Below are 24,236 nucleotides of genomic sequence, written 5' to 3' on the forward strand. Positions count from 1 at the left end.
TCGGGGTGGAATGAAGATTTGTGAAGTGTAAAGAAGTGAATCAGTTATCAACTACAGAATTTACTGAGACTTTTCATGAGCCAGGCATTGTGTTTCCAGCTGTAGGAAATACCGAAGCAGAAGCTCAGTTCTGGATAGAAGAGACCTTCCCCCTCAAGCAGGAAGACAAGACCAGGACAAAAAAGTAGAGGCTATCAGCTGAGCGCTGAATACATCTGTGAAATACAAACAAAACCAAGACAGTGCTTAGAGGAAAAGGTAGGGTTGGGTGTGGAGGGGCTCCCAGGTAGTCTGAAGGTAGGACTCCGCAGGTGGTCTTCAAGGATGTGGGGGATCTGGCTGCGTGGAAATAAGGAAGACATTCCAGACAGGGTTACTGAGGCAAGGACATGGAAGCAAGAAAAACACCTCTAGGGGACAGTACTGAGGGCTGCTTTACCAAGTACCTTCCTATGGAAGATAGGAAATGAGGGGAATAATAAAGTTGCCCTGAGCCTGGGCAGAGCCATGATTAGATGGTTTGCAGCAGGAGCCCGTCTGGGGAAAGGTTCTGGGCAAGAAGAGGATTTGCCTCTGGGAAGCAGACAGTGGGCCCAGATGGGTGAGTGGCAAAGTGCACACAGGGCCCTGCACTCCAGGCTTCTTGCCTTTCTCCAGCTCCTAGACTCCAGGGATGGCCACCTGGCATCCTGGGCCCAGCCACGGAGCAGCGGCTCCCACTTCCTCTATTGGGGGGGGGGGGTGCGTGTGATGTATGCCTGTATATACTGTCAAGCCCCCATTCCCTTTATCTTTTTGCATTCTCTAATCCCCCTGCTCTGCCAACTTTCTCTCATGGTACCACACAAAGGGCACAGCATTTGACCCCAGAGTTAAGTCCCAGCTTGAAGGCCTTTACCAGAGTGCGGATCCAGGCCTGCATGGTCTCATCTGCCAAGCGAAGCCCACAATACTAGCTCTGCCTGCTTTAGGCAACGTCAAGCTAGGCAGTGTCAGGGAAAGAGCCGCACAGTTCTTCAGAGTGCGGAAAGGCCCATCGCACCCCCAGATGTGGGGGCCCCACCTGGGGTGTCACCTGGGGGTGGGGCACAGACTCTCCAACCCCAGCAAGGAGGCAGGGAAGCTCTCCCTCTACTCAGCAGAAGAAAGGCTTTCCTTCCCTTCGTGACTCAATCTCCCTTTTCCGCAGCAAGAGGGAAATTGCTTTCTTCCCTTCTTTCTGTTTCCAGAGTCAGGGAGGGAGGTAACCCTGGAATCTGTGTGCGGCAGGCAGGCCAGCCTGACAAGTGGGTGGTGACACAGCGCAGGTAGAAGAGAGAAGCAGTGTGAGCATGCAATGGGCGCCTGCTTGGTCCTAAAGAACCACGGCCCCTCCTCCGTGAGCTTCCCCGAGACAACTCTGCCTCGGGGTGGCTGGAGACCGTTCCAGGGAAGCGGGGGAGCGGGAGCAGGTCCCTGTCAGGGCCTCACCCTGGCTTGGCCCAGAGCGCCGTGCTGGCCACTCTTTAGAAGAAGCAGCCAGTGCATTTGCTCCACCTGCCACCACCAACCCGGCCAGGCCTGTGGCAGGATGGGGGGATGGTGCCAGGTCTCAGGCCCTGGAGCCTTTGCTCTGACTTTTCCGTAGGCTCAGTATGTTCTGAACAGAAAAGAAATAGCAAAACTGAAAAAAAGCTGCGCGTGTGCTGCAGAGCACAGAGGCCCCTACAGCCGGAATTAGAAGCTGTCGCTTAGGGAGCCGAAGGCTGACAGGAGATGGAGCTGAGGCAGGGAGCAGGCAGGCGCTCGGCACTCCCCTCCCCCCCCCTCCACCTGCTGAGCCTCTCCCCTTGCAGGCCCCAGGCTGGCAAAAGGGCTTCCTCCCAGAGGCACTAGGCTCCGGTCTGCAGTCTGTCATTCTGTCTGTGGCTGGCCCCCCTCCCGGACCCCCTTCTTTCCTCCTCAAGTGTCACCAGCCCCCTCAGCCTGTCACGTTGCACCAGCTCAGCAGGGTTGGGCCTGGTGGCACATGGCTGGGAGATCCAGAGAGCTAGGGGGGGTGGGGGGTGCAGGGGGTGGGGTGAGTCAGCAGGGGACTCTGGTATCTGAGTCAGCAATGGGACTGAGAAGGGGGTAGGGACCCTTCCCTTAATGTAAAAGGGAGGCACAATGACTGGACAGGGAACTTTGTCTCAGCCCCACAGATACACAGCAGGAATTCACCTACCCCGGGCCCTGAGGGAGGGCATTAACTCCTCCCCTGCACATCCCCTGCAGCCAGAAGTGAACTCACCTCCAGGGCCCAAAGACTAGGGCATTTTCCCAGGGGCACCTCGCTCTTTTTCCAGAGGACAGAAAGCAGGGAGGTGGGTATCTGGGCCTGGCCCCCCGGGAAGCCCCCAACCTGCTACGCAGAGGCCTCTCCAGGAGGCAGGACTGCATCTCCTAGCCCATTCCTGGGCTTCCCAGTTCCACGCTGGGGGCCCAGAGACTCTGCCTGGCCTGGCGGAGAGGCTAGGGGAAGGCAGTTTCTCCTTCCCCCTCAGCAGTCGCTGGCAAAAGCTAGGGACTCCCCAGTGGGCTCTCTCTGGTACTGGCTCTGGCTTATGCCCACGTGCCTGGGTCAGTGAATTCCTCTGGCCTGGGCCCTCATCCCTGCATGGCTCTACCCCTGGGTTGGCAGGGAGATGGGGCAGTTGAGTGCCCAGCAGGAGAGCTAAAGACAGGGCACGGCTCCGGGGTACAAGTGTCCACCGTCGGCTGTATCCAGTGTGTATGCAAGCTGGACGTGTCAGTGACAGGCCTTACTGCTGTGAATGGGCAGGACCCCTGGTCTCAGCCTGCAGCCAGGGAATGCTAGGATCCCGGGGGTCAGGGCCGCAAAGGGATGGAGGGTGGTGGCGGTGGTTCCGTTTATTTTCCGAAGGCACAGGTGCTCAGAACTAATGGCATTTGTTATAACTCTCTGATAAGAAAACAACCTCTTCCCAGAACCAGTCCCCCGCTTGGCCTCTCCCAAGCCAGTGCCTGTTCCCATCTGGGATTTGGGACCATGCTATAGGTGCAGTGAACAGCTGCCCCACAAACCCCTTTCGAGCAAGTATTGGGTTCAACCATAACTACCTGGTAGAATCTGACCACTCTAAGTCTGCCTAAAGGGGCCCAGGTGGCCTGGAGGTTCACAGCTCCCCAAGAGGGAGGGGGCACCTTTGCACTAGGCTCTTCTGCTGCAGCCCTGAGGATGGAGACAAGGAAGGGCCACGTCTGGATGGGGGCGTGGAGAAGAGGGGTGACCTCATTTTCCAGTGGTTGTGGCATCAGGGCCGGCAGAAGGGGAAGTGAATCCCCTTCAGGCCCAGAAGCGGGGCCATTCCACTGGGCTCTTAAAGGGACCTCACCCTGGGGTTCAGCTCCCAAGGGTTTTTCCCCCAGGCCATTTCATTTCAGCAGCATGCTCCCCCCTGCCCCCCATTTCTTAGCTGTAGAACAAAGGCCAGGTTTAGGCAGGAAATATTGGGACAGGGTTCTCTTTAGTAGGAGTAAGGGGAAAAATAAATAAACTTCATAAAGTCAGGAGAGAAAATGATACTGACCTCATCAGGCAGGCTGAGTGGGGGTACATACTAGGAAGTACCCCCCTCAGGCCTAGGAGAGTGCCCCAAAGGCCTTCCTTAGCCCTCCCTACTAACCAGAGGCCCAGTTGTCTCAGCAGACTGCTGAGGCAGCTTTTCCATGTCAGCCTCCCATCCCCCAGAGGCAGGAGGCCAGGGAAGGGACCTCAGCCTGGGATCCTGGAAGCAGCCAGCCCCAGGGAGCGTGGAGGTAGTGCCAGGCTCTGTATCAGGGAACTGACAAGGAGGCCAACTCAGGACAGGTCTGAGAAGGGGCCTCACAGCAGGGGGGTTTGGAGTTCAGTCCTGTTTGACCTAGAGGCGCTAGAGTGGAGGTTCCAGGGAGCTAGGCCTAGCCCTCCAGGTAAGGACGTGGAGTCGAGAGTGGGGCATCACGAGTTGCACACTAGGGAAGGTGGAGTGGGGCCAGGACCCCATTTCCTGCCTCCCAGTCCATATCCTTTTGCCCTCAACAATTTTATATTTGACACTTAGTCAGAGGCAGAGAAGAAGGATGGAGTAGGAAGTCAGATTGGAGAGGACCTCTAAACCTCAGATGGGCCCCTCCCCCTGAGGGTACCTGGTTCCCGCCTCCTCTTCTAGCCTGGCTGTTGAGGAGGGAGCTCCAGAGTCCAAAAGAGCCCCTGCTTCCCACAGCCTTAGAATGCTAGGGTCTTTCCTCCTGCGGGGATGGAGCCTCATCCCAGAGAAGAGTGAATGTCCTTACAGAATGTCCCAGTAGGATGAGGGCATCAGAGGTGGCTCTCCTGGACACCCGCCTTTGCTGTGAGTGGGTCCTGCTCACACAGCTCCCCGAAGGCCTCACAGGGCCTCTCAGGCTTGTCCTTGGCCTCAGAGGGTAAGCAGTCCCTGAGGCAGGCCTTCACTGACTCCTTCACCTCAGCCTCCAGGCCCTTCATCCTGGCCTCGTACTCGGCCAGCGCGTCCTGCTGGAACTGTGGGGACAATAAAGACCACCGCCTGGCTCAGGAGGGGGCCAACTGCCCACTCTCCCTCCCCTGGATAGTCAGACAAGGAGATGCCCTGTCAGTTCAGCTCTCCCAGGAGACTGGGGTAGGAGGTGAGGGGTAGTGGAGACCATCAGGGAGCCTCTCAAAGAAGGGGGTGCCAACCAAGCAAAGAGATCTGTAGAGCTGTCTCATCTTAAAGGGCCGCGGGACCCCGTGGGAACCAGGGCCTGTAGCCCACCAGTGAGGGGTGAGTCCCCTTCCTGCCCCCACCCATCTCCCGACTGGCGGCTCCCTGGGGCAGGCCAATTCTGCTGGCAGCCAGGGTGGTAATCCCTGTCACCTGCTTTTCCATCTCCCGGATCTGTTCGAGGCAGGCCGCCTGCTTCTCCTCCAGCTTCTCCTGGTGCTTCTCCAGGTTCTCTGTCATCTGGGTGAGAGTGAGAGGCAGGCAGTCAGGACAGCACAGACAGGCAGCCTGGCTTGGAATCCAGCTACAGTCCCAGTTAACCAGCTGTAAGACTTGGGACACATTTGTTAACCTTCAAACAGTTCTTTTAAATGTGCAAAATGAAGATAATAGTCTGTCTTGCTGGGTTGTGCAGGAGTGCATGAGACAGTTCATGTAAAGCACCTGGCTTAGAGCCTGCCACAAGCTCGGGATTCAGTAAATGGACCGCGCAGCCCCCCTTGCCTGGTGGCCCCAGCTCAGCCAGCTGTTATTGTTGCTAATAGTCCCAGGGAAGCCCCCCTCACTCCCTCATACCCACCCACCCACCCCAATCCCATCTTCCCCTGGCCAGTTAGCGCCTATCATTTCCATCCAGGTCAGCTGGCCAGAGACAGATCCCTTTAGGCTGGTACCCTAACCTCCACACAAAGGCCAGAACCCTGGGATAGCCTGGGGGCTCCTCCTCCCCTTCATTGCCTCCTCCCATCCCCAGCTGCATGGGCCGCTCTGGACTGTGCATCTCCTAAAGACAACATAAAGGCCTGGGGCCTCCCCATCCCTCCTATGTAGAGGGTGAGTGTGAGTGTGTGTGTGTGTGTGTGTGTGTGAAGGACACAGCTCTTACACACCTGCTTAATGACCTGCACCACCTCCTGGATGTGAGAGTTGTTAATCTCTCTCTTCAGCCTGTTGGGGTGATCAGAGTTTCAGAGAGGGCAGGAGGCCCCTTGGAAGAGTTGGGTAAGACCAAGTTTCTTCAGGGTGTAGACAAAATGAGGACTCCACCATAGGAGCATAACCAGCCAGTGGGGGTAATCGTGGGGAACTAAGGAGGACGTGAGGGGCCGTTGGGAGCTCCAGGGGCCGTCTGAGGAGAGGGCTTCCTCACAAAAATGCACTGTCCTTCACGGCGTGCAGGGAGGGAAAGCTGCTGTCCCAAGGTTTCACCCCCCTGTTTGTATGATTAGTTTTCCCTGAAATTCTCCTCTGTGCTCAGAGTGATGGCTTCTGTGTTTGGCCTAAGGAGGACCAGAGGTGACAGAAATAGGATTAACCTTCCAGCACCAGGGGACAGGTACATCTCTGGGAAGTGAGTCAGGATCCACTTGCAGGGAGGCCCCTTCCCACCTAGAGCGGTCCCTGCTCAGACTGGCCCTGGAGTTTGAGTCAAGGGCTCACCTTTCCTGAGCCATCTTGTCTGAGGTGACTTTGACCATGGCCTGAATCCGCTCCAGCCTCTTGGCCTCCAGCTTTTTCTTCATCTCTTTGGTGTCACTGCAGAGAGACAGGCATCAGGGAGATGTTCCGTGGGGCCTGAGCCCTCCCGGGAGGCGAAAGTCAGGTACGGGTGGGAGGCAATCATACGTCTCCAAGGTCTCCTTGAGGGTCTTCAGCTCCGCAGCCTGCTTCTCTCTGGCCAGTTCCATCATCTTGGCGATTTGCTGCGGGGTAGTGCAGGGAGAGGCTTAGCTCCAAAAGCCCTTTGCTGTGCGGAGGTGGGGAGGGGGTGTTGGTTGGGTTGTGCCTCCCCCCTCCCCCCTCCCCCAGGCACCTCAGCCACGTGCTGCTCCTTGCGCTTCAGGATGCACTCGTACTGCTCCTCACCCTGCTGCAGCAGCTCCAGCTCCAGCCGGTCCTTCAGCTCGCGCGCACGCGCGTCCGCGCCCTCGGGGCCCTCGCGGCCCTCGCTCGGCGCGGCCCCGGCGGCCTCCTCGCAGGGCAGGGTCCTGCGGAGGCCACGTGGGGACAGGCCTTGAGCCCTCGGCCGCCCCCGCCCGCCAGCGCCACCGGGGGCAGAGCCCGCCGCCGCCGCCCTTACCTCTTCTTGCGAGAGCCCTTCCCCGGGCCGAGCCTGCGGCCCCCGCAGCCCCCCGCGCCCGGCGGCCCCAGCTCGGCCAGCTGCGCCGCGCCCCTCTGCAGCAGCTCCTCCCAGCGCCGCGCGCCGCGCCGCTCCAGGTCCCGCAGCTCCTTCTCGTGCCGCCGCTGCAGCTTCACGACGCCCTTCAGCTCCCGCAGCTCCTCCGGGCTGGCGGTCCGCGGCTCTGCGGGGGCCGGGGTGAGGTGCGCCGCCGCCCGGGAGCCCCTCCCCACGCCCCTCCAGGAGTCCCGGACCCTCCCCAGGCTCGTTCCCGAGATCACTCGGACTCAGCAGGCCTTACCCGCAGCTTTTTTCGCGGTCTCCTCCTTGGCCCTGTACCCGGCAGCTGCAAGAGCCACAGGGTGGGCTGACAGGTGCCCCGGGGGGTGGGCCCCCTGGTTCTGGCCGGCTCCTCCCTGCCCTCTGGGGGTGGCTGTATGGGCCCCCTGCAGCGCACTTTCCCAGCGCTAAGGCGTCCGACACAGTCGTTCCCATCCCAGGTGAAAGTCTGTTTTGGGGGGATGTTCCTGTGGGTACCGCTGGAGAGGTCGAGGCCCTTGCAGACTGTGGGAGGACCCTGCAGTGCATACCTGCAGACCCGTTGCTCGTCGGGGCCAGCGCCCCATTGACCGGGCCGACAACTGGACTCCCAAGTGGAAAGGGTTTCTGTGTAGGGAGAGCAGATTAGGAACAAGGCTCCAACAGCTCTCTCTGTCTCTCAGTCTAGGACCCTGCCCCCCTCCCTCATCTTCCCTCCGAGAGGGCAAAGCTCCTGGACCAGGCAACACAGACCTCAGGCAGACCTCCCATGGCTTCCTTGAGCTTCAAAGACTTCTTATCATGGGCACTGAAGAACTTGATGGGATTGGCAAGAGCCACGGTGAGATCTGGGTGCATAGGGGCATCATGGGCCTGGTGTGGAGATGAACCTGGAAGCCTCCCCCATCCTCATCTACCCCAGGCTACCTGTCCTGCCCCACTCTGGAGGCTGGCTTGAGGAGGGGGAGGGGGAATGGGTCACCTACCTGCCCAGGTGTCAGGTACATAGTCCTTCATCTCCAGGAAGACAAAAAGTGCGGGCATGGTAAGGGGCATGTTGCTCTCGCTGTGTAGGCACAGATGGTGGTAGCCTGTCGGGCATGACGGGGTGGGCAGTAAGCCATGCCCATTGCCACCCAGCACAGCTCGGGAGCAGCCCAGTACTCAAGACCTCTGGCTTTAGAGTCAGAGAGGCCAGAGTCTGAGTCTGGTTCTGCACCTTCCTGGTTGTGTGACGTTGGGCAGTTTACTTTAAATCTCTTGAGATTTTCCTTAGCTGTGAAATGGGGTGAATAGGATCTACTTCGTGTGGTTATTGTTTTGTGTGTGTGTTTTTTTTAAGATTTTATTTATTTATTCGACAGAGAGAGACAAGCGAGAGAGGGAACACAAGCAGGGGGAGTGGGAGAGGGAGAAGCAGGCTTCCCACAGAGCAGGGAGCCCGATGTGGGGCTTGATCCCGGGACCCCGTGATCATGACCTGAGCCAAAGGCAGACGCTTAACGACTGAGCCACCCAGGCGCCCCTCATGTGGTTGTTGTTAAGATTAAGTGAGAATGTGTTATAAGCCCATAACTCATTTTAAGTGCCCAATAAGTATCAGCTACTTGGGAAATTGCCCCAGCAGTTCGAGAAAATTACAGACATTCTGTTAGGTGGGCAGAGGCCCCACCTCTGTCGGTTTCCTGTTCTTGCCACAGTCCTCAAGGCTGATACATGAGAGGGTTAGGTAAGGTCGCAGGGCCACCTCCCTGAAGCTGCTGCACCCTCTGGACAGGCTCCTAACGCTGGCCTTGGTCTCAGACCGGGCTAGCAACAGCAAAGAAGGACTCCATCCTTACCAGAATTCAGGGCATTAATGGGGATGATGCGGTGTCCAAGGAATCTGTTGCCTTCCTCCATTACAGCCACCCTGAGGGAGGCCAGCTCAGGCATCAAGATCTAGGGAGAGTTCGGGACAGGACAAGCTGGGGAAGGGAGAGAGTGGCCAAGCTACCCACCTCCCTGGCTTCAGAAGTCTTAGCGTCAGTGTGAGAACATGGCAAGTGTTACCAGATTTGGTGAGGACAGAGGACACACTCTAGGCCACACACATAGGCATCCTCTTAGCTCATGCCCTGGCTGGTCCACACAGGGGAGAAGGGCTGGCTCCGTAGCCCAGGGCTCGGGGGTCCTAGTGTAGAAAGTCCTGGACAGCCTTGCCAATGAGAATCCAATCAGGGCAAAAGACCCCCCTGGACTGGGATTCTATACCCTGAGACTCTGTATCCTGGACTGGCCGTTCACATTTCTGCCTCTCATCCTAACATGAACACACATGCACGTGCGCGCGCACACACACACACACGGATGCCCACATAAAACTTTCTCACCAAGTAAACTTCTGTAAATGTGGATTTGGGACTCTTAAAATTAGGAGGGCACAGGGTGACGGGTAGGGAGAGGAGGACGATCAAGGAAGTCCCTTTATTTAGTTCCTTTTTTCTATGAGCAGAGGCCAAGAAGTAGGGACAGACCCCAGCCCCTGCCCTGCCCTAGCTCCCCACCTTCTCAAAGACAAAAGGCTCCTCCTTCCAGACAGGATTGATGGAGTTGGCGCTGGGTGACAGTTTGGTGCGATAGCGCCTCTTGGGGTCCCCAGGAAGGCCAAACAGCTCCACTTCCACATACGTGCGCACGCTGCGATCCGACAGGAACTGCCCAGAGATCACCTGGGGGCAGGGACCGACAGGAGGCCAGCCTCAGCTCTCCCACCCAAGCTCTTGCCTCACATCTGGGGCCTCTAGCTCCTGTAGCTGAAGCATCCGTTCTTGGCTACTGTGAAGAGCCCCATCCAGCTGCAGCCGTGTGGCTCAAGGGTTACAGCTAAGCTCTCGGCACCCAGGTGCTTCCAGCATTCAGGGAAGAAGTGTGGCCCTCCCCACCTCCCTCCCCAGGCTGGGAAGGAAAACAGCACACTCCCCTAGGGCCTGGGGCTCCTGTGGCCCCACTCTGCCTACTTTTCTCCCCTCCCCCACCCCAGCCTCAGCCCTTCCCCTTGGTTTCCATGGGGACCAAGAGGCAGCCTCCAGTGCTGAGGAGGAGGCAGTTTCCAAGGCAACTTGCTACTGCACGAACTGGCTTGGGCTAAAGTTTTCAGGATATCAGGGGAGGGGGTTGGGAGTGGAGGAGGAGAGCTCCTGTATCTCTCTCCTCAAGACCCCAGCCCTCCTGCCACTCGTCCACCCCAGGGCCTTGCCGTAATGGAAAGGGTGGTGGCTACAACCACATCTATGCGGTCCACCGAGAAGGGGTTGAACTGCTTGTCAGGCCGCCGCATGAACTCATGCTTGAGGAGGTAGCCACTCTGCCCGTTGAACTCGAACAGCGCCATGTTCTGCTGCATGGGCAGGTCTGGGGGGACAAGGGCACTCAGTGAGGAAGGCCCAGCCCCAGGTCTGCACCCAGTCTCTATTTCCTACATCCCCCAGCCTCTCCTGTCTTGTGGAATGGGGAGCTTGGGTGGACTGGGAGGATGAGGGTCTCTCATGACCCAGCCTGCTTCCTTAGGGTTTCTCATCTCTCAGGAAGGCCCCACAAGCTGGAGTTAGCCGGAGCAAGGCCACGGCTGGGCTGTGCCTCACAGTGGGAGTGGAGGCCGGTGAAGCTGGTGTTCCTATGGGCTCATTCAGGCAGAGCAGCCAGAACTCGTGCCAGCACGCTGGCATCTTCACGTGCGTACTCGTACATGTGCCATCATCTAGGCATAAGCCGATGCATTTATATCCCTAACTGCTCACATGCCTGCACGTGCAACCAACATTAGGACCCCTGGTCGCTTCTAAAGCCACCCCCCCAGGAATGGGGTGAAGGTAGGAGAGGCAGGGGCCAGGGGAAGTACCCTCACCCATCGTCTGGAAGTTGAGGGCAACCATCTGGCAACCGGCATTCCAGAACATCTGGGGCATGTAGTTGGAGGAGTCCATGCGGGTGCCCTTAGGGTAAATGCGGCTCATCTGGCGCTTGTTGTAGCTGTCCCAGAGTTTAGGAGCTGGCCCAAGGCCGTCCACACCAGGAGGACCCAACAGCTCCCCCTGCGTGCCCTGTCCCCAGGCCTTCCCCATCGCGCCACCCCAACCAGGGACCCTGGCTATGGAGGCCTCAAGGATACTCCACAAACTGCACTGAGGCCTTGGAAAGCAGGTCATAGGCCTTGAGCTCTGTGAAGGACGAGATGACGTAACTTCGGTTCTTCTCTGTGTGAGAGAGAAAGGGCAAGGGGACCATGTCAGGCTGGCCCCCCTTCCCTCCTCCCTGCTCTCCCTCTGGGGTAGCTCCCTCCAGCACAGAGATCCCTCCAACCTAGCATTCCCACTGAGGCCCAAGGATCGAAGGGGCCAAGCTGATGTGCAGATCTGTGTGGGTAATGGCGCACTGGGGGGTAAAGGGTATGCTCGGGAGACCTGCACGTGGATGGGGTGTGTCCTGGAGAGTGAGGGGCACATGCCCTGGATGGCACAGAGAAGGGGAACCCAGGGGGTCAGCAACACGCGATGATGTGCAGAGAGTGAGCACACAAGTATGGCTGAGGGGTGGGGGCGGGGTGGGAGGTGTACACCAGGGGGTAGACATGGCACGGGTGGGCACGGGGGGCGCTGCGGACTGCGGGTCCAGGGATGAGCAGTCAGTGTGGTAGACGCATATACGGCACGAGTGTGTGCAGGAAGAGGTATTCACATTGGGGGCACGCACAGCTGAGAAGAGCAGAGAAGCTAAGTAGCATGGGTGTGCACAGGGAGGGAAGGGTGCGAGGGCCAGACATGCCCTGGCCAGTTTCTCTGAGGCACCAGTCAGCCCCGGGAGCCATAGAACCTGTAGGAGGCTGTAGGAGCCCGGGGTCACTAGAGCTAAGATGGCCTGTCATAAGTGGCCGGCCGGTCACTGACACACTCCAGAGCTTTCGGGTTGGTGCCAAGTTCCTCAGTACAGCACTGGTAAACTGGGAGCCACTGCCACTTACAGAAGCCCTTTGCCTGGCTCTTTCTATAAATAGGGCCCCCGCGTCCAAGGAAGGGAGGATCCCCCGTCCCCTTCCTCCCACCCATCAAGCAGCTCTGCTGTCAGGACATACTTCTTAAGGGTCTTCTCCTGAATCTAGCCTAGTCTCCAGCTTACCATCTTCCTCCCACCGCATGCTTACTTACGGGCAGAGAACTCAAAGGATATGAACTTGGTGGGCTGGATGTAATTCACTAGGCTGGACATCTCCTCATAAGCTGTCACCTCCAGGCCCGCTGTGCCCTAGGGAGGAGAGGGGGAGGGCAGTACCCAACCCAGGGAGGTGGCCCCACGCCCGCGCCTGGAGGGCTCTGCCGTGGAGACAGCAGAAGGGGCTCCGGGCTGCCCCCTACACACCTCATCCGACTGCATCTTCTTGATCTCCTCCTCATCCAGGTTTCCCGACTCCTCCTCCTCCTCCTCTTCCACCTCTTCCACCTCTTCCACCTCCTCCTCCTCCGGCTCGGCCCCTTCCTCACCAGCCCACACTGCCACACACACCGCACCTCTGTCAGCACTGGGACCAGGGTCCCTACACATCCCCTCCAGGCCCAGCCCCTCTCTCCCCCTCTAGATGCTCCCCCACCCAGGCTGACTCACCTGTGTCCTCACCCACAGAGGCGGTGGGGGAGCAGCTGCCCTCAGTGCTGGGGGCTGCTGGGCCAGAAAACTGGTTCTTTTTGTTCTTGATGAGGATCTTGCCTCGGAGATCTTCAGGGCTGGGCAGGGGGATGCCTGGTTTCAACTGTGGGAGCGGGGAGACGGTCAGCACCATCTCCACACCTTCAGGGGGCAACCTCAGCTCCTTCATATCAAGCTGTGTTCCATCTGCCCGGCCTGCTTCTCCAGCCTCGCCTCCCACCGTTGCCCCCATCGTGTGCCGCGCTCCTGCCGACCCAACTTATCCAATTCCTCAGACAACACTCTTCTCCCTCACCCGCCTCAAATACCCTTTCCCCAACTCTCACCAAGATAAATCCAGTTTCCCTTTGGATTCCAGCTTGCCTTCCCTTCCTCCAGGAAGCCTTCCCTGATGCCCAAGTACTCCCATAGCAGCCACTGGTTGCAATGGCCTGGTTACTTGTCTGTCTCCCCACTAAACGTAAGCAACCTGAGGGCTGGGACTGGGTCTTTGTCACTAACATAGCCCTCAAAGCCCAGCACGGCGCCTGACACATGGTAAATGATAGGATCCTGGCCCCACAATCCTCCCAGATAAATCCCAACATCCTCTGGGGACATCTGCCTGCTTAACCTGGCCCCCACACTGCCCCAGGCCCCCAGCCCCCAGGCCCAGATGCCTCACAGCGAAGTCCACTCACCGGGAACTTTTCCAGGGGCTCTGTGAGCAGCATATCCCCAAACATCATCCGGCAGTACTCGGCCATCTTGGCCTGTTGGCGGGGTCTGCAGGGAGCAGAAGTGGGGTAGGGTTCAGCAGGTCCACCCTCCTCTTGTCCATTCTTCTGGGCCCCTGACCCAGGTCATCAGGGGCACAGGGGGTCAGGGAGGCGGGGACATAGGCAGGAGAGCCTGGGGTCCCAAGGAGCTTGTGTGGAGGCCCGGAAGAGAGCTGGAGGGCATGACTAGAGGTGGGGGGGGCTAGGGGAGGGCAGCTCTCCGCAAGAGATGGGGACAGGGGAGAGAAGGAGGCTGAAAAGGTCTGATACACACGAGTCCACATGGTTTTCAAATGACAGGATGACAGGATAGGGGGAGGTCTTAAAGGCACTTTCTGCAATGGCTTCAATTGCTTCCTGGAGGAGAAGGGGGCCAGGTGAAGAGGAGGTCAGTGGTCCAGCCCCCCAGCAGCACCCTTCCCCACTTCCCAGTTTCAATACACACAGAACTGGAGAGCTACTGTGGTCCCCATCTCCTAGGGTCCCCTCTGGTCCCCTCACTGGTCTGAGGCCTCGCAGCCATCCCTCCCCTCTGTTTCACCCGCTCCCCCATCCCCGCCCCCTGGGCCCTTCCTAATGCCACTGCCACCAGCTTCCACACAAGAGGCTCACCTTGAAGTAGATGTCTGTGGTCATGGTGAAGCCATGGGTGATAATGGGCTCCTCGTCAGGGGGCTTGCCCTTCCAGCAGTCCAGCTCCACACAGCGGCAGCCAGCCAGCAGGACCTGGCGGTACATCTCGGCGGACGAAAGGCCAGAGAACTGGCCGGCTGAGCCAGAGCAGGGAGGGGGGAGGCAGGGGCTCGCTCAAGGCCGGTCCCGCTCGCCCCAGCCCGCTCCCACACAGTCCGTCCTTTTGCAGCCCGAGGGCCAGCCCCGCAGAGGGATGGATTTGGGGAACAGGAGCCACCCCCAGCCCCAGAAGAGGAGACGTCACGATGAGGTCATCCCGGGTCACCTGTCAGGTAGGTGTTGTGTGAGGAGTTGATGAAGTAATGGCTGAGTGGCTGCGTCATGTCCTGGTGGAGCAGCAGCTTGTCCTGGGCCAGCACGCTGTTCTCGGGCCCGCAGAGAAACCACACCATGCCCTCCGGGGAGAGCTGGCCTGGGGCGGGGAGCAGGGCAGAGCTGTCAGGCCTGCAGAGCCTGGGCAGAGCGGGTCAGGCCACAGAGGGGAGGGGCTCCCTGAGTCCTCACCCCTCTGCACGTTGATGCCACTGGGCTCATACTTGTCGATGAGGCCCCGCACCTGGTCAGGCCGTGCGGGTGGAAACAGCAAAGAGTTCAGACGGGGGTCCCTCTGCTTCTGATTGATGAACTTAGTCAGGTGCTCCTTGGTCATGTAGGGTTTGGCCTTGGCGTGGCTGCAGGCCAGAGAGGGTTCAGGTCTGTGGCCCCCGGGCTGGGGAGCACGGACAACCGCCTTCTCCAGAGAAGCCACCTAATGCCCAGCATGGCAAGCGGGATTTTAGCCAGCAGTCCTTCCCCATGCCCAGCCCAGCCGAGGAAGCTCACTAGGAAGTGAAGATCTCATCTATTTCTGGCCGAGGACAGAGGCTCATGAGGAAACTCTTGTAGACGGATTCTGGGAAGTCCTCAGGATTGATGGCATCGTTCTGGGGGAATAGTCACCCGATCATTCCTGCGCCCACCTTCTCCACGCTAAACACCACAAATGAGGCCCAGGCCTGTGCAAGGGAGCCTGTCAGAGGGCGGGCTCAGGGTGGGCAGAGCAGCATCGATCAGGCTCCTGAGCACCCACTTTTCAAGGGGCTGGTTGCTGAGTAGAGAGCATGCTTAGCTGGTCTGCCTTGCCCCTGAACTTGGACACTGGCTAGTCCCTTGGCTGGGGCAGGATTGGAACTAGGAATGACCACAGGGGGAAGAAGAAGAGGTTAGAAGTAAGAATGTCTGCTGCCAGAGCGGTGGGCTGTCTTCTTCCTTCTTTTTTTAAAGCAGAGGACAAATTTTCTAAAAGAGGCAACTGGAATAGAAACGATGCACCTAACAGCAGAGCCCCCAGATGCACGAGCCAAAACTGACAGAACTGAAGGGAGAAATGGACAATTCAACAATAATAGCTAGAGACGCCAAGAAGCACCAGGAACAACAACAAAAAAAGACAAACTGGACTTCATCTAAATGAAAAACTTTCATGCTTCGAAGGATAGCATCAAGAAAGTGAAAAGACAGTCCACGGAACAGGGGAAAATATTTGCAAATCAAATATCCAGGAAGGGACAACTCAACAATAAAGAGACAACCCATTGGAAAGGCAGTAGATTTGAATAAACATTTCTTCATAGAAGATATGCAAATGACCGATAAACACATGAAAAGATGCTCCATCTCATTAGTCATTTGGGAAATGCAAACCAAAACCACAAGGAGATACCACTTCACTCCCACAGGACGAGACCAATTCTAAAAAGACAGTAACAAGTGCCGTTGAGGAAACAGGACCTTCGTACGTTGCCGGTATGATTGTACAGTGGTCAGTCACTTTGGAAAACGGTATGGCAGTTCCTCAAAATGTTAAATATAAAGTTGCCACGTGACCCAACTATTCTACCTCTAGGTATAGAGAGTGAAAACACATGTCCCGACAAAGTCATGCACACGAAGGTTCGTAGCGGCATTATTCAAAATGGCCAAAGAGCAACCACAACCCAAAGGTCATCAGCTGATGAACACAGAAGCAAAGGTGGAACCTCCAAACACTGGGATATCACTCAGTGGTGAAAAGGCATGACGTGCCGCTCCAGGCTACAACATGGAAGAACCCTAAAACTCTTATGCTAACGGACTGAAGCCTGACATCAAAGGTCACATAGTGTATGATGTCCAGGTTGGGCAATGTTACAGAAATAGAAACTGCAAGGAGATTAATGGTCTCTGGGGATTCTGTGCGTTTGCATTTCATCCCAGAAAAACCCATTAAATGTCTTCCAGGATCCTACTGGAAGGCCAACATCAGACTTAGATTGGAGCTGGAGTAGAGGGTCTGAACAAGAGAGCCAGACCGTATCTCCCTAAGACTGGAACTTGGACCCATCAGCTCCAAGCAAAGAGGGGTCAGTGACTCCTACTGGGACACAAGGAGAGCTGACAAATAAGGAGGACAGCCAAGGTGGGAGCTCAGGAGGCAGGAGAGAAGGAGGGTGGATGTGTAGCAGCGGTCCTGGTTGGGGGCCCTCCGCAGGAGCCCGTTCCCACGCTCTCTCCAACCCCATGCTTTCATTCCTGTGACTGATGGCATCAAGGGGCACCAGCTCCGTTGAGCTGTGACTTGAGGGGGAATAGTCTTCCCGGGCCCCATGTGGACAGGTGACTGACGAGGTCTTAGTTTTATTTACTTATCGCATTGCAAATTCTTATCAGGAGACAAAACCCCATGGGGTGCAGCTGGTGCTCTATACAAAGGCTCTGGCCAAGGGGGCACAGGAGTCTGAAATCCACTCCCCTAGCCAGACACAAACCCTGGGCTCAGGGCTGCATCTGCCCAGAGGGCTCCTTTTTGTAATCCATATAAGGCCCCTCATGGGGTGACCCTGCCTACAACTTGTAATTAAAAATTACTTAATCAGAAGGGAAAAAAATAATGTTTCCCTGTGTTGAGCTAAAGGCTGTGTCCTGGCAGCTTCGACTCTTGGTCTGTTCCCCTCCCCCACACTCTGCAGAACTAACCCCTTCTCCACATTTCAGACCCCTGCAGATTGCCTCCATCCCTGCTGACCTTATCTCGCTCCTCTAGGCGAGAACATTCACTCTCAACGTTCATTCCAAGGCTAGAATGGGAATGTACCCATCCCGGCTGCTTGCCTTAGAGGCAGTCCACCACCCACTGCCCCCCACAGCCCCCCAGGAGTAGTCAGTATAGACCAAGCTGCTCTGGACCCCGGCATCTCCTCCACACTCCCTTGGATCTGTCTCTGTGCCGAGTATCAGAAGCCAGTGCTCTAGGGTTACCTGGCTTTTCGGGCTGTGGGCTAGGCTGCGCTATCGTTCCCACCCCCTCCCCACCCTAACCAGGCTTGGCCAGGTTGGCCTCTTGTCAGAGCCAGCTCAGGTGAGGGCTTCGGCTGGGCCGGGAGAACCACTCACCTTGCCTTTTGGGAGGTGGCAGGCGCTGAGGGCAGCTTCCACCCGCTTGCGGTCAGCAGGAAACATCTGGAAAAGACTAAAGGAGCAGAGAAAGGCACCAGGCAAAGAGAGGGGTCAGACCTGGAGAGGGAAGGCTTTGAGGAGCTGGGCGGAAGTGTGGGGAGAGAGTGGAGGAAACTCACTTTTTCACAGGAATCTTTCCTTCGGGGTTGAGCTGCATCTTGAGCTTTACCAGGCTAGTGGGGCAGAAAGCAGCTCATCAAGGCCCCAGGGGCTGGGGCACGTAGCCCCACACACCAAGGCTGGGCAGGCGGGCACTTACATTTTGTCCAAGAAGGTGCTGCGGGAGGCATTGGCTGTCAGGGGGTGCTTGACCAGGGCCAGCACATCGTCGGCCCAGTTCTGCAGGACCCCAAGAGCACAGCCGTCAGACGCTGGCCACACACAGGTGCCCCCACCCCCTGCAGCCCAGGCCTATCCCACAGGAAGCGCAGGCTACCCCAGGTGCCCAGCCCCAGGCCTGAGCCTCCCCCTTCTATTACCCCCCCCACCCCTCCCCGGCGCACCTTGCCCACATTCTCCTTGTAGGAGACGAAGTTGTGGAAGGTGAGGTCCACCATGTCAGGGCCAGACACCACAGTGAGTGTCTTGAGCAGGAAGTTGTTGTCGGGGAAGTCCATGTTGAAGACATCCCGGAGCTTCTGGCTCTACAGCAATCCGTGACACGGTTAGGATCAGAAGTGTGCCCCAGCCCCAGCCCACTGTGCCTCTCCCGGTCCCTCCCCACCGCACTAGAACTGGGGCCGCCTAGGGTGGAATCCCATCCCCCTGGGAGGAGCCACAGGCCTCAGCATCTTGGCCTCCCTGACCCCAGGGGCTGGAGGGGGGCGGGGGTGGGAGAGCCCACCGGAAGAGATGAACCCAGCAGTGTGGCCTGGGTGTGCTGAGTATTTTGTTTGCCATTTTTCGTTTGAAGATGGATTCTTAGCTCCCAGTCTCATGGAATCCTGTTTCCCCAAACCCTTCCTCCAGTGTTCCTACCGGCATTAGACAAATATAGGCAAACGAGATGGGGAGGGCGGTGTGCATAAGCAATACTCCCAGACAGTCTGGGGTGCTCTGGGGGGCAGGACCTGGCCACACGACATCTCTGTCCAGGGTCCCCTGGTACCAAAGCTCTGGTAAGCTCAGGAGCTTCCTCAACTCAGGGAGGAGGCCCTGCTGCCCAGCCTGGGGACTCTTCCCTCGTTCCAGAGACCAGGCTTCCCACCCCCACAGGGACCCCTGCCCTCGCCCCACGGAGCTTGTGGCCATGCTGAGCCTGGGCTGCCACTGGGCCCACCTACCTTGGGTATCTTGGCAAACTTCCCAAAGCGGGTATCCCTGATGCTGGTGATATCCAGAAAGTCCATCTCCTGGAGGGCGCCCCGGCAGGAGCAAAGAAGGGATGTGGACAAAAAGGTCAGTGAAGACTGAAGAACAGAGAGGAGAGAACTTCCAACACCCCTTCACATCTTGGCCAACTGCCTTCTGTAGGTGCCAAGACTTTCTGGGGTGGCCTGGACCCCAACCTTCTCTTCCCACCAATCAGTTCTCCCTATTCATGGTGAGCCTCCTCCCTTCCTCTGTCCATTCCTTCCCTGGCCACTCAACTGACTCAGGAGCTGAGGTCTGTGGTCTTGCCCACACTCTCCTGGACTCTCCCCAAGTCCCCCCCTCCCCTCCCCACCTCCCGGTGCCGAGACCCTTCTTGATCTCTCTGAGCTCTCATGTTTCCCAGAACCACAGGCAGAGAAGCAGCCTTTTCCCCTTCCCTCTCCCCAAGGGATGCTAAGGCTGGAGCATCTTGGCCCGAGGCAGCCAGGGCTGGAGTGCCTGCGCCCTCCCTCCCAGAGCACATAGCCCCTGCCCACAGGACGAGAGGCTGCCACGGAGCCACCCTGCCACGTCAGTCTGTCCTCCCTGGGCATTCACACCTCTACCCCTGCACTATCGAAAGGCTGCTTGGACTTGGTGGATCAGCAGGAGCTCAGGTAGGGACTGCCTCACCTTACTCTGATATGTCCAATATAAGTAGTAGCCCTTGGGATCCACACGGAGGATAACCGGGGAGGCTATTGTAGTTTCCTATAGACAGAAGTGGTCAAAAGAAAAAGAAGCCAAAAAAGACAAATAAACAGAAAAAAGACAGAAGGGGTCAGCTCTCTGCTCTGAAACGTCAGGCCAAGCTTCCCTGGCCCAGGCCGGGGGTTTCAGAGCTCATCATCTCCCCGGGAGGTGGCTGCCCAGGGAATCTGCAGGCATATTCTTGGTTCTCCAGACCTCTGGGCTAGGCACAAGCCTTAAAACCTCTGAATCAGGGGTGAGGAGGGGTAGAGAATTAGAGATAGCATTTCTGAAAGAGAGGAGGTTTCCCCTCTAAACCCCAAATAGAGGTTCTTCCTCTAGACCCCAAACAGGGTCTTGGCCCCCACCTCACCCTGTTTTCAACGGCCACAGCTCAGCCAAAGGGGTAGAATGTCTCCGCAAGACTCAGCGCCGCCACCCAGGAGAACTCAGCACAGTGAGAGCTAAGAGCCCAACTCCTGCACCTGCATCCGAGACCCTATACAATCCACCTGTTACCTGGCTTCCCACATGCCCCATCCTCCCCTCCACAAACCACTGCCCAGCCAATCCATCCAACTGTCCCATAGGCACCAAGCGCATTCGAACCTCCAAGCCTAAGAACCCAACCCTCCCCTGCCTGAAATATCTTCAGAGAGCACCCCCAAGTCTCCCCTCTTCTGAAAAGCCTTCCCTGAAACATGCTATAACAGTGTGTATGTGGTTTGCACAGCTAGAAGCCCATCCGGAAAATCCCCAAGGGCTTGTGGACTCCAGGGAAACCAGCCTGTGCTGTAGCGTAAGCTAGACCATAAGCTCATGTGCTAGACCACGAGCTCAGTGCTCCAAGTTTGTGGAAGAAGCCAGTGAATGATCAATGAACTAGCTTCTAAATTCTTGTTCCACTCACAGAGCACACAGGCTAGCCTTCATTTTGATGGCCTTTGTATGCATATAAAACAAGATATAAAATTGAAATTTCCAACGAGGCATGGTAGTTGCGCACACCAAACCCGACCAAGTACAGAATTTGCAAAGGAGGGGCACCTGGGTGGCTCAGTCGTTAAGTGTCTGCCTTCAGCTCAGGTCATGATCCCAGGGTCCTGGGATCGAGCCCCGCATCGGGCTCCCTGCTCGGCGGGAAACCTGTTTCTCCCTCTCCTGCTCCCCCTGCTTGTGTTCTCTCTCTTTCTGTGTCTCTCTCTGTCAAATAAATAAATAAAATCTTAGAAAAAAAAAAAGAATTTGCAAAGGAAATGGTCAAAAGAAAAGGGTTCTCAGATCAGGGATGGTTAGAGTCTGGGGTAAAGACCACTTTGTGAGGGGACTAATTTTGGAGAAAGCTGTGTTGTGAGCCCCACTCCCTTCCCCCCCCAAGGGAGGGTTGGCAATGCCTGAGCCCTCACTTTATTTTTTTTTTTAAAGATTTATTTATTTATTTGAGAGAGAGAGAGAGTGTGTGAGACTCCCCACTGAGCGAAGAGCCCTATGCAGGGCTTGATCTCATGACCCTGAGATCATGACCTGAGCCGAAATCAAGGGTCGGACGCTTAACCGACTGAGCCACCCAGGTGCCCCCTGACGCCTCACTTTAAGCCTAGTGAGGGGTTTCAAGTATACTTAGAAAGCTTTGGTCACCCCTGCAGTTGTGGGGCAAAGCAGACTGGGGTCTGACTCCTGCCCAGGTAACCGAGTGTCGGAGGCATTGAGACCCTGGTTGTGCTAGATGAGCCCAAACCCCAGAGTCTGTTGGGGCAGTGAACACAAGAGTATGTGCTGGGGTCCAGAGTGGGCCCATGGGAAAGAGGGGCAGAGTCCAAAGCCACAGGAAACTAAAGGTAGAAACTGGATCCCAAGGGGCTGAAGAAGTAATTTTGAGTGACCTCCCGCAATAGAGATGGCAGAAGGATCTTTACGTAAGGGACCACCAGCTCAGTGGGGGTCTCCTCACTTTGAGGAGAATCCTCAAAAATGTCCACCAGAGAAAGAATAAGCCTAACATTCTGCCAGGCTCAGAAAGCATGAGCCTGTTGATGATAGCACCCGTTCAGTTAAGAACTTCAGTACCCGTCTCCCACCTCCCTGCCTGCACCCCATGGTGGGGAGGGGGCTTGGAGGAAGATCAGGGAATCCTGCCGCAGGCCTTTTCAGAGCACCTACAGCCCACCTAAAACCACTCCTAGAAGGAGGAGGGCGGAAGATGTCATCCAAATTAAGATTGAGTTTTAAATTATAACTCGTTTCTGAAATAAGACTGGGTTTTCTGAGGAAAAGTGACCATAAGATTGTCTATTACCCAAAAGCAAATGGAATGTCTTGTGACTGGCTGAGTGCCCTTCCATGGGCAGGAGAAGAGCTTCTCCCACCAAATACATTGTAAAGGGACCATGGGAGGCAAAATTAAGTTGGGAGTTGGTTACATCTTTTGCATTGTGCTTATTCAACATGACATGACATATTCAAGTCCTCTGACAACTGGACTAAAGGCATTCTGAACAGAGCCCTGTCCCACAGGTGCATATGTCCTGTGACTAGGCTTAGAAGATTCCTGCTCCTAGAGGTCAGGATCCTGGGGCCATGCTGCGACCTGCCGCAGGGAGGGGAGTGGGGCAACAACCAGCTTCACAGGTAGTGGCCTGCAGACAAGGCCATATAGCATGTCCCCACCCCTACTGACCCTCTGCCCAGTCAGGTTACACACACTTCCCAGAGGAACTGAGAGAGGCCACTTCATTTTTCATTCTGAGCCACTTCCCTCATTCCACAGTCTCTTGGGACCTGTCACCACCATGCCACATCGCCCACACCACTCGTAGGGAAGCAGAAATCGTCTAACCAGGGGCCTCCTACCCATAGTCATGGCAACCAGATTACTCAGCCTAGTGCAGCCTGGAATGGCCAACAGCCCCAGGCTGCCTTAACTCACAGACCCAGAATCCCCTTGTAGCCCACCTGTAAGGAGAATGAGCCAGCCCTATAGGCCTCCTCTCCCCGCAGAGCCTTCCTGTTTCCTTCCTGGGACCAGCCCACTGTGATTCTGTGGGCCTGCCTAGCAGCCTCACGAAGGACCCCAAAATTGTTCTCTTGCCTGCCCAAGAGAATCCCTGGCCTGTCACAACACAACATTTTCAGGGGCTAGGAGGACCAGAGTCTGGGAGGCAGGCCCCAGTCTGAGAAGGAAAAGACAGCAGAGACGGAGGTACAGGGCAAAGCACTGGCCCCCCCCCTTTCCTTGCAGACAGGCTGGTGGCGGGGTGCTCGGCTGAAAGCAGCCAGCAGAAGCAGAAGTCAATTAGTTCCTTCCCAGTCCCCTGGGAGCAGAAGCCTCGGGTTCTCCGTTAGGGTCCCCCAGCCTTTTATGGCTGCCCCATGGCAGCTCAGGGGAAGTACCCGTCTTCCCCTGAAAGGGGCCTCCTGGACCAGGGCAGGGCCTCCCTGGACCAGGGGAGGGCCAGATGAGGGGCCTCCCTGGACCAGGCCTCCCTGGACCAGGGGCCTCCCTGGACCAGGGCAGGGCCAGATGAGGAAGAGCAAGAGTGGGGCATCTCTGCTAGGAGTAGGGGCCTGGCTCACCTCTGCTTCTGGCCCTGCCACAGCTTTGGGGCACTTTCCTCCCACTCACACTGAGATGAGTATCCCCCCGGCTTGTCTTGGGGCTTTGGGGGAGGACAGACCCAAGCGCAAAGAAAGTCCCTCCGGTGAGCACCCAGGCGGCCCACCCCGCTGTCAGTCCAGACACAGAGCCCTGGCCCCGGCAGTCCAGGGATGCGTGCTTGGGGCACATACCCTCACCCCCAGGTTTGTTTATCCAGGCAGTTGTACCCGCTGCCTGGCCAAGCCACACCGGCGCCCGGTCCCAGCAGACATAAACCAACCCCCTCCCAGCAAAGCCCCTAACAGCAGGGCCCCCACCACCCGAGTGCCGCACTCACATCGTCCCATTTGATGAAGCGCTCCCCTTGGCTCAGATAAGCCTTCACCTTGGGGGGCAGCAGGACAGGGTTGAGCAGAGACATGGTGCTGAGCGTCCCTCTCTAGAGAAGCTGGGCAGGCCCACGCGGGCAGGAGGAGGGAAGGAAGGAAGGCCGGCTGGAGGTGAGCCAAGCTGGGCTCACATGGCACCCGCCCTGAGAGGGTCCGGAAGTCTGGATACTCTTAGAGCCCACGGGTGGCCGTGGCTGGTGGCAGAGCTGAACGCTCTGGCCAGAGGCCCATCTGCCTTTTAAATCGGCCTCCTCCCACCTGCCTTCAGGGGGGGTAGGGGGGCTGTGGTCACTGTTCCTGCCCAGGGAGGTTAGGCTCCCCTCTGCAAAGCCACCCCCCCTCACCCTGTGCCTCAGCACTTCCTGCTCAGGGCTTCCTTCTCTGTGCTCTTCAGGACTGAGAGGCAGCTTCTGAGGCCAGTCGCCCTGGAGCCAGGGCTGGGGGGCGGGGGCGGGGGGGCTCAGTCCCAGGGGTAGTCTCCGGTCAGATGAAGCTGAGGGGCTAGAGAAGGAACAATATGGGGACCACGTGGGGATACTATTGCCCAGGTTGGGCCTGAGGGAAGGGTGTCAGGAGCTCCCCAGGGGAAGGGACCTCCGCAGAGGTGGGCTCTAAAGTATAGGAGTCTCTTCCAGGGGCTGAGGGGGCTGGGACCACCCTGGACGTGGGAGTTGAAGGTGGGGTAGGGCCCAGCTGGGA

The 24,236-nt window shown here is 57.4% G+C and overlaps 1 protein-coding gene across 3 annotated transcripts; it reads right to left on the minus strand.

Annotated features, from left to right (window-relative positions):
* Positions 1–248: 248 nt before the first annotated feature.
* PLCB2 (phospholipase C beta 2) lies at positions 249–23,896 on the minus strand. Of its 3 annotated transcripts, XM_032417399.1 has the most exons (32): positions 23,486–23,896; positions 19,497–19,574; positions 18,794–18,862; positions 18,014–18,154; positions 17,770–17,849; positions 17,630–17,683; positions 17,448–17,523; positions 14,859–14,959; positions 14,541–14,707; positions 14,302–14,448; positions 13,956–14,113; positions 13,618–13,700; positions 13,266–13,350; positions 12,544–12,688; positions 12,301–12,431; positions 12,090–12,186; positions 11,057–11,141; positions 10,793–10,917; positions 10,145–10,299; positions 9,453–9,617; positions 8,748–8,847; positions 7,893–7,997; positions 7,660–7,754; positions 7,458–7,533; positions 7,169–7,213; positions 6,829–7,051; positions 6,562–6,736; positions 6,375–6,451; positions 6,189–6,284; positions 5,639–5,696; positions 4,902–4,988; positions 249–4,546 (listed from the first exon to the last, which is right to left on the minus strand). In XM_032417399.1, exons 1-32 carry the CDS (start codon positions 23,567–23,569, stop codon positions 4,343–4,345), a joined length of 3,567 nt encoding a protein of 1,188 aa, XP_032273290.1. In that variant the 5' UTR covers positions 23,570–23,896; the 3' UTR covers positions 249–4,342. The 3 variants fall into 3 exon arrangements, 2 of the variants coding, with proteins under 2 accessions (XP_032273290.1, XP_032273289.1); XR_004301023.1 differs by lacking the exons at positions 249–4,546; positions 4,902–4,988; positions 5,639–5,696; ... (1 more) ...; positions 6,375–6,451; positions 6,562–6,736 and having other exon boundaries at positions 6,999–7,051; positions 7,169–7,375; XM_032417398.1 differs by lacking the exons at positions 249–4,546; positions 4,902–4,988; positions 5,639–5,696; ... (4 more) ...; positions 7,169–7,213; positions 7,458–7,533 and having other exon boundaries at positions 7,663–7,754; positions 7,893–7,972.
* Between the last annotated feature and the right edge of the window lie 340 nt (positions 23,897–24,236).

The sequence above is a fragment of the Phoca vitulina genome, unplaced genomic scaffold (genome assembly GCF_004348235.1).
Source record: "Phoca vitulina isolate PV1807 unplaced genomic scaffold, GSC_HSeal_1.0 scaffold20, whole genome shotgun sequence".
Taxonomy (NCBI): Eukaryota; Metazoa; Chordata; class Mammalia; order Carnivora; family Phocidae; genus Phoca; species Phoca vitulina.

Bases quoted from the DNA above. Each gene is read 5' to 3' on its own strand.
- PLCB2 (XM_032417399.1), bottom strand. From the start codon at position 23,569: ATGTCTCTGCTCAACCCTGTCCTGCTGCCCCCCAAGGTGAAGGCTTAT. The intron at 11,142-12,089 runs GTAAGTAAGCAT...TCTCTCACACAG, and splicing joins ATCCTTTGAGTTCTCTGCCC to AGAAGAACCGAAGTTACGTC. The intron at 4,547-4,901 runs GTGACAGGGATT...TTGTCCCCACAG, and splicing joins TCCGGGAGATGGAAAAGCAG to TTCCAGCAGGACGCGCTGGC.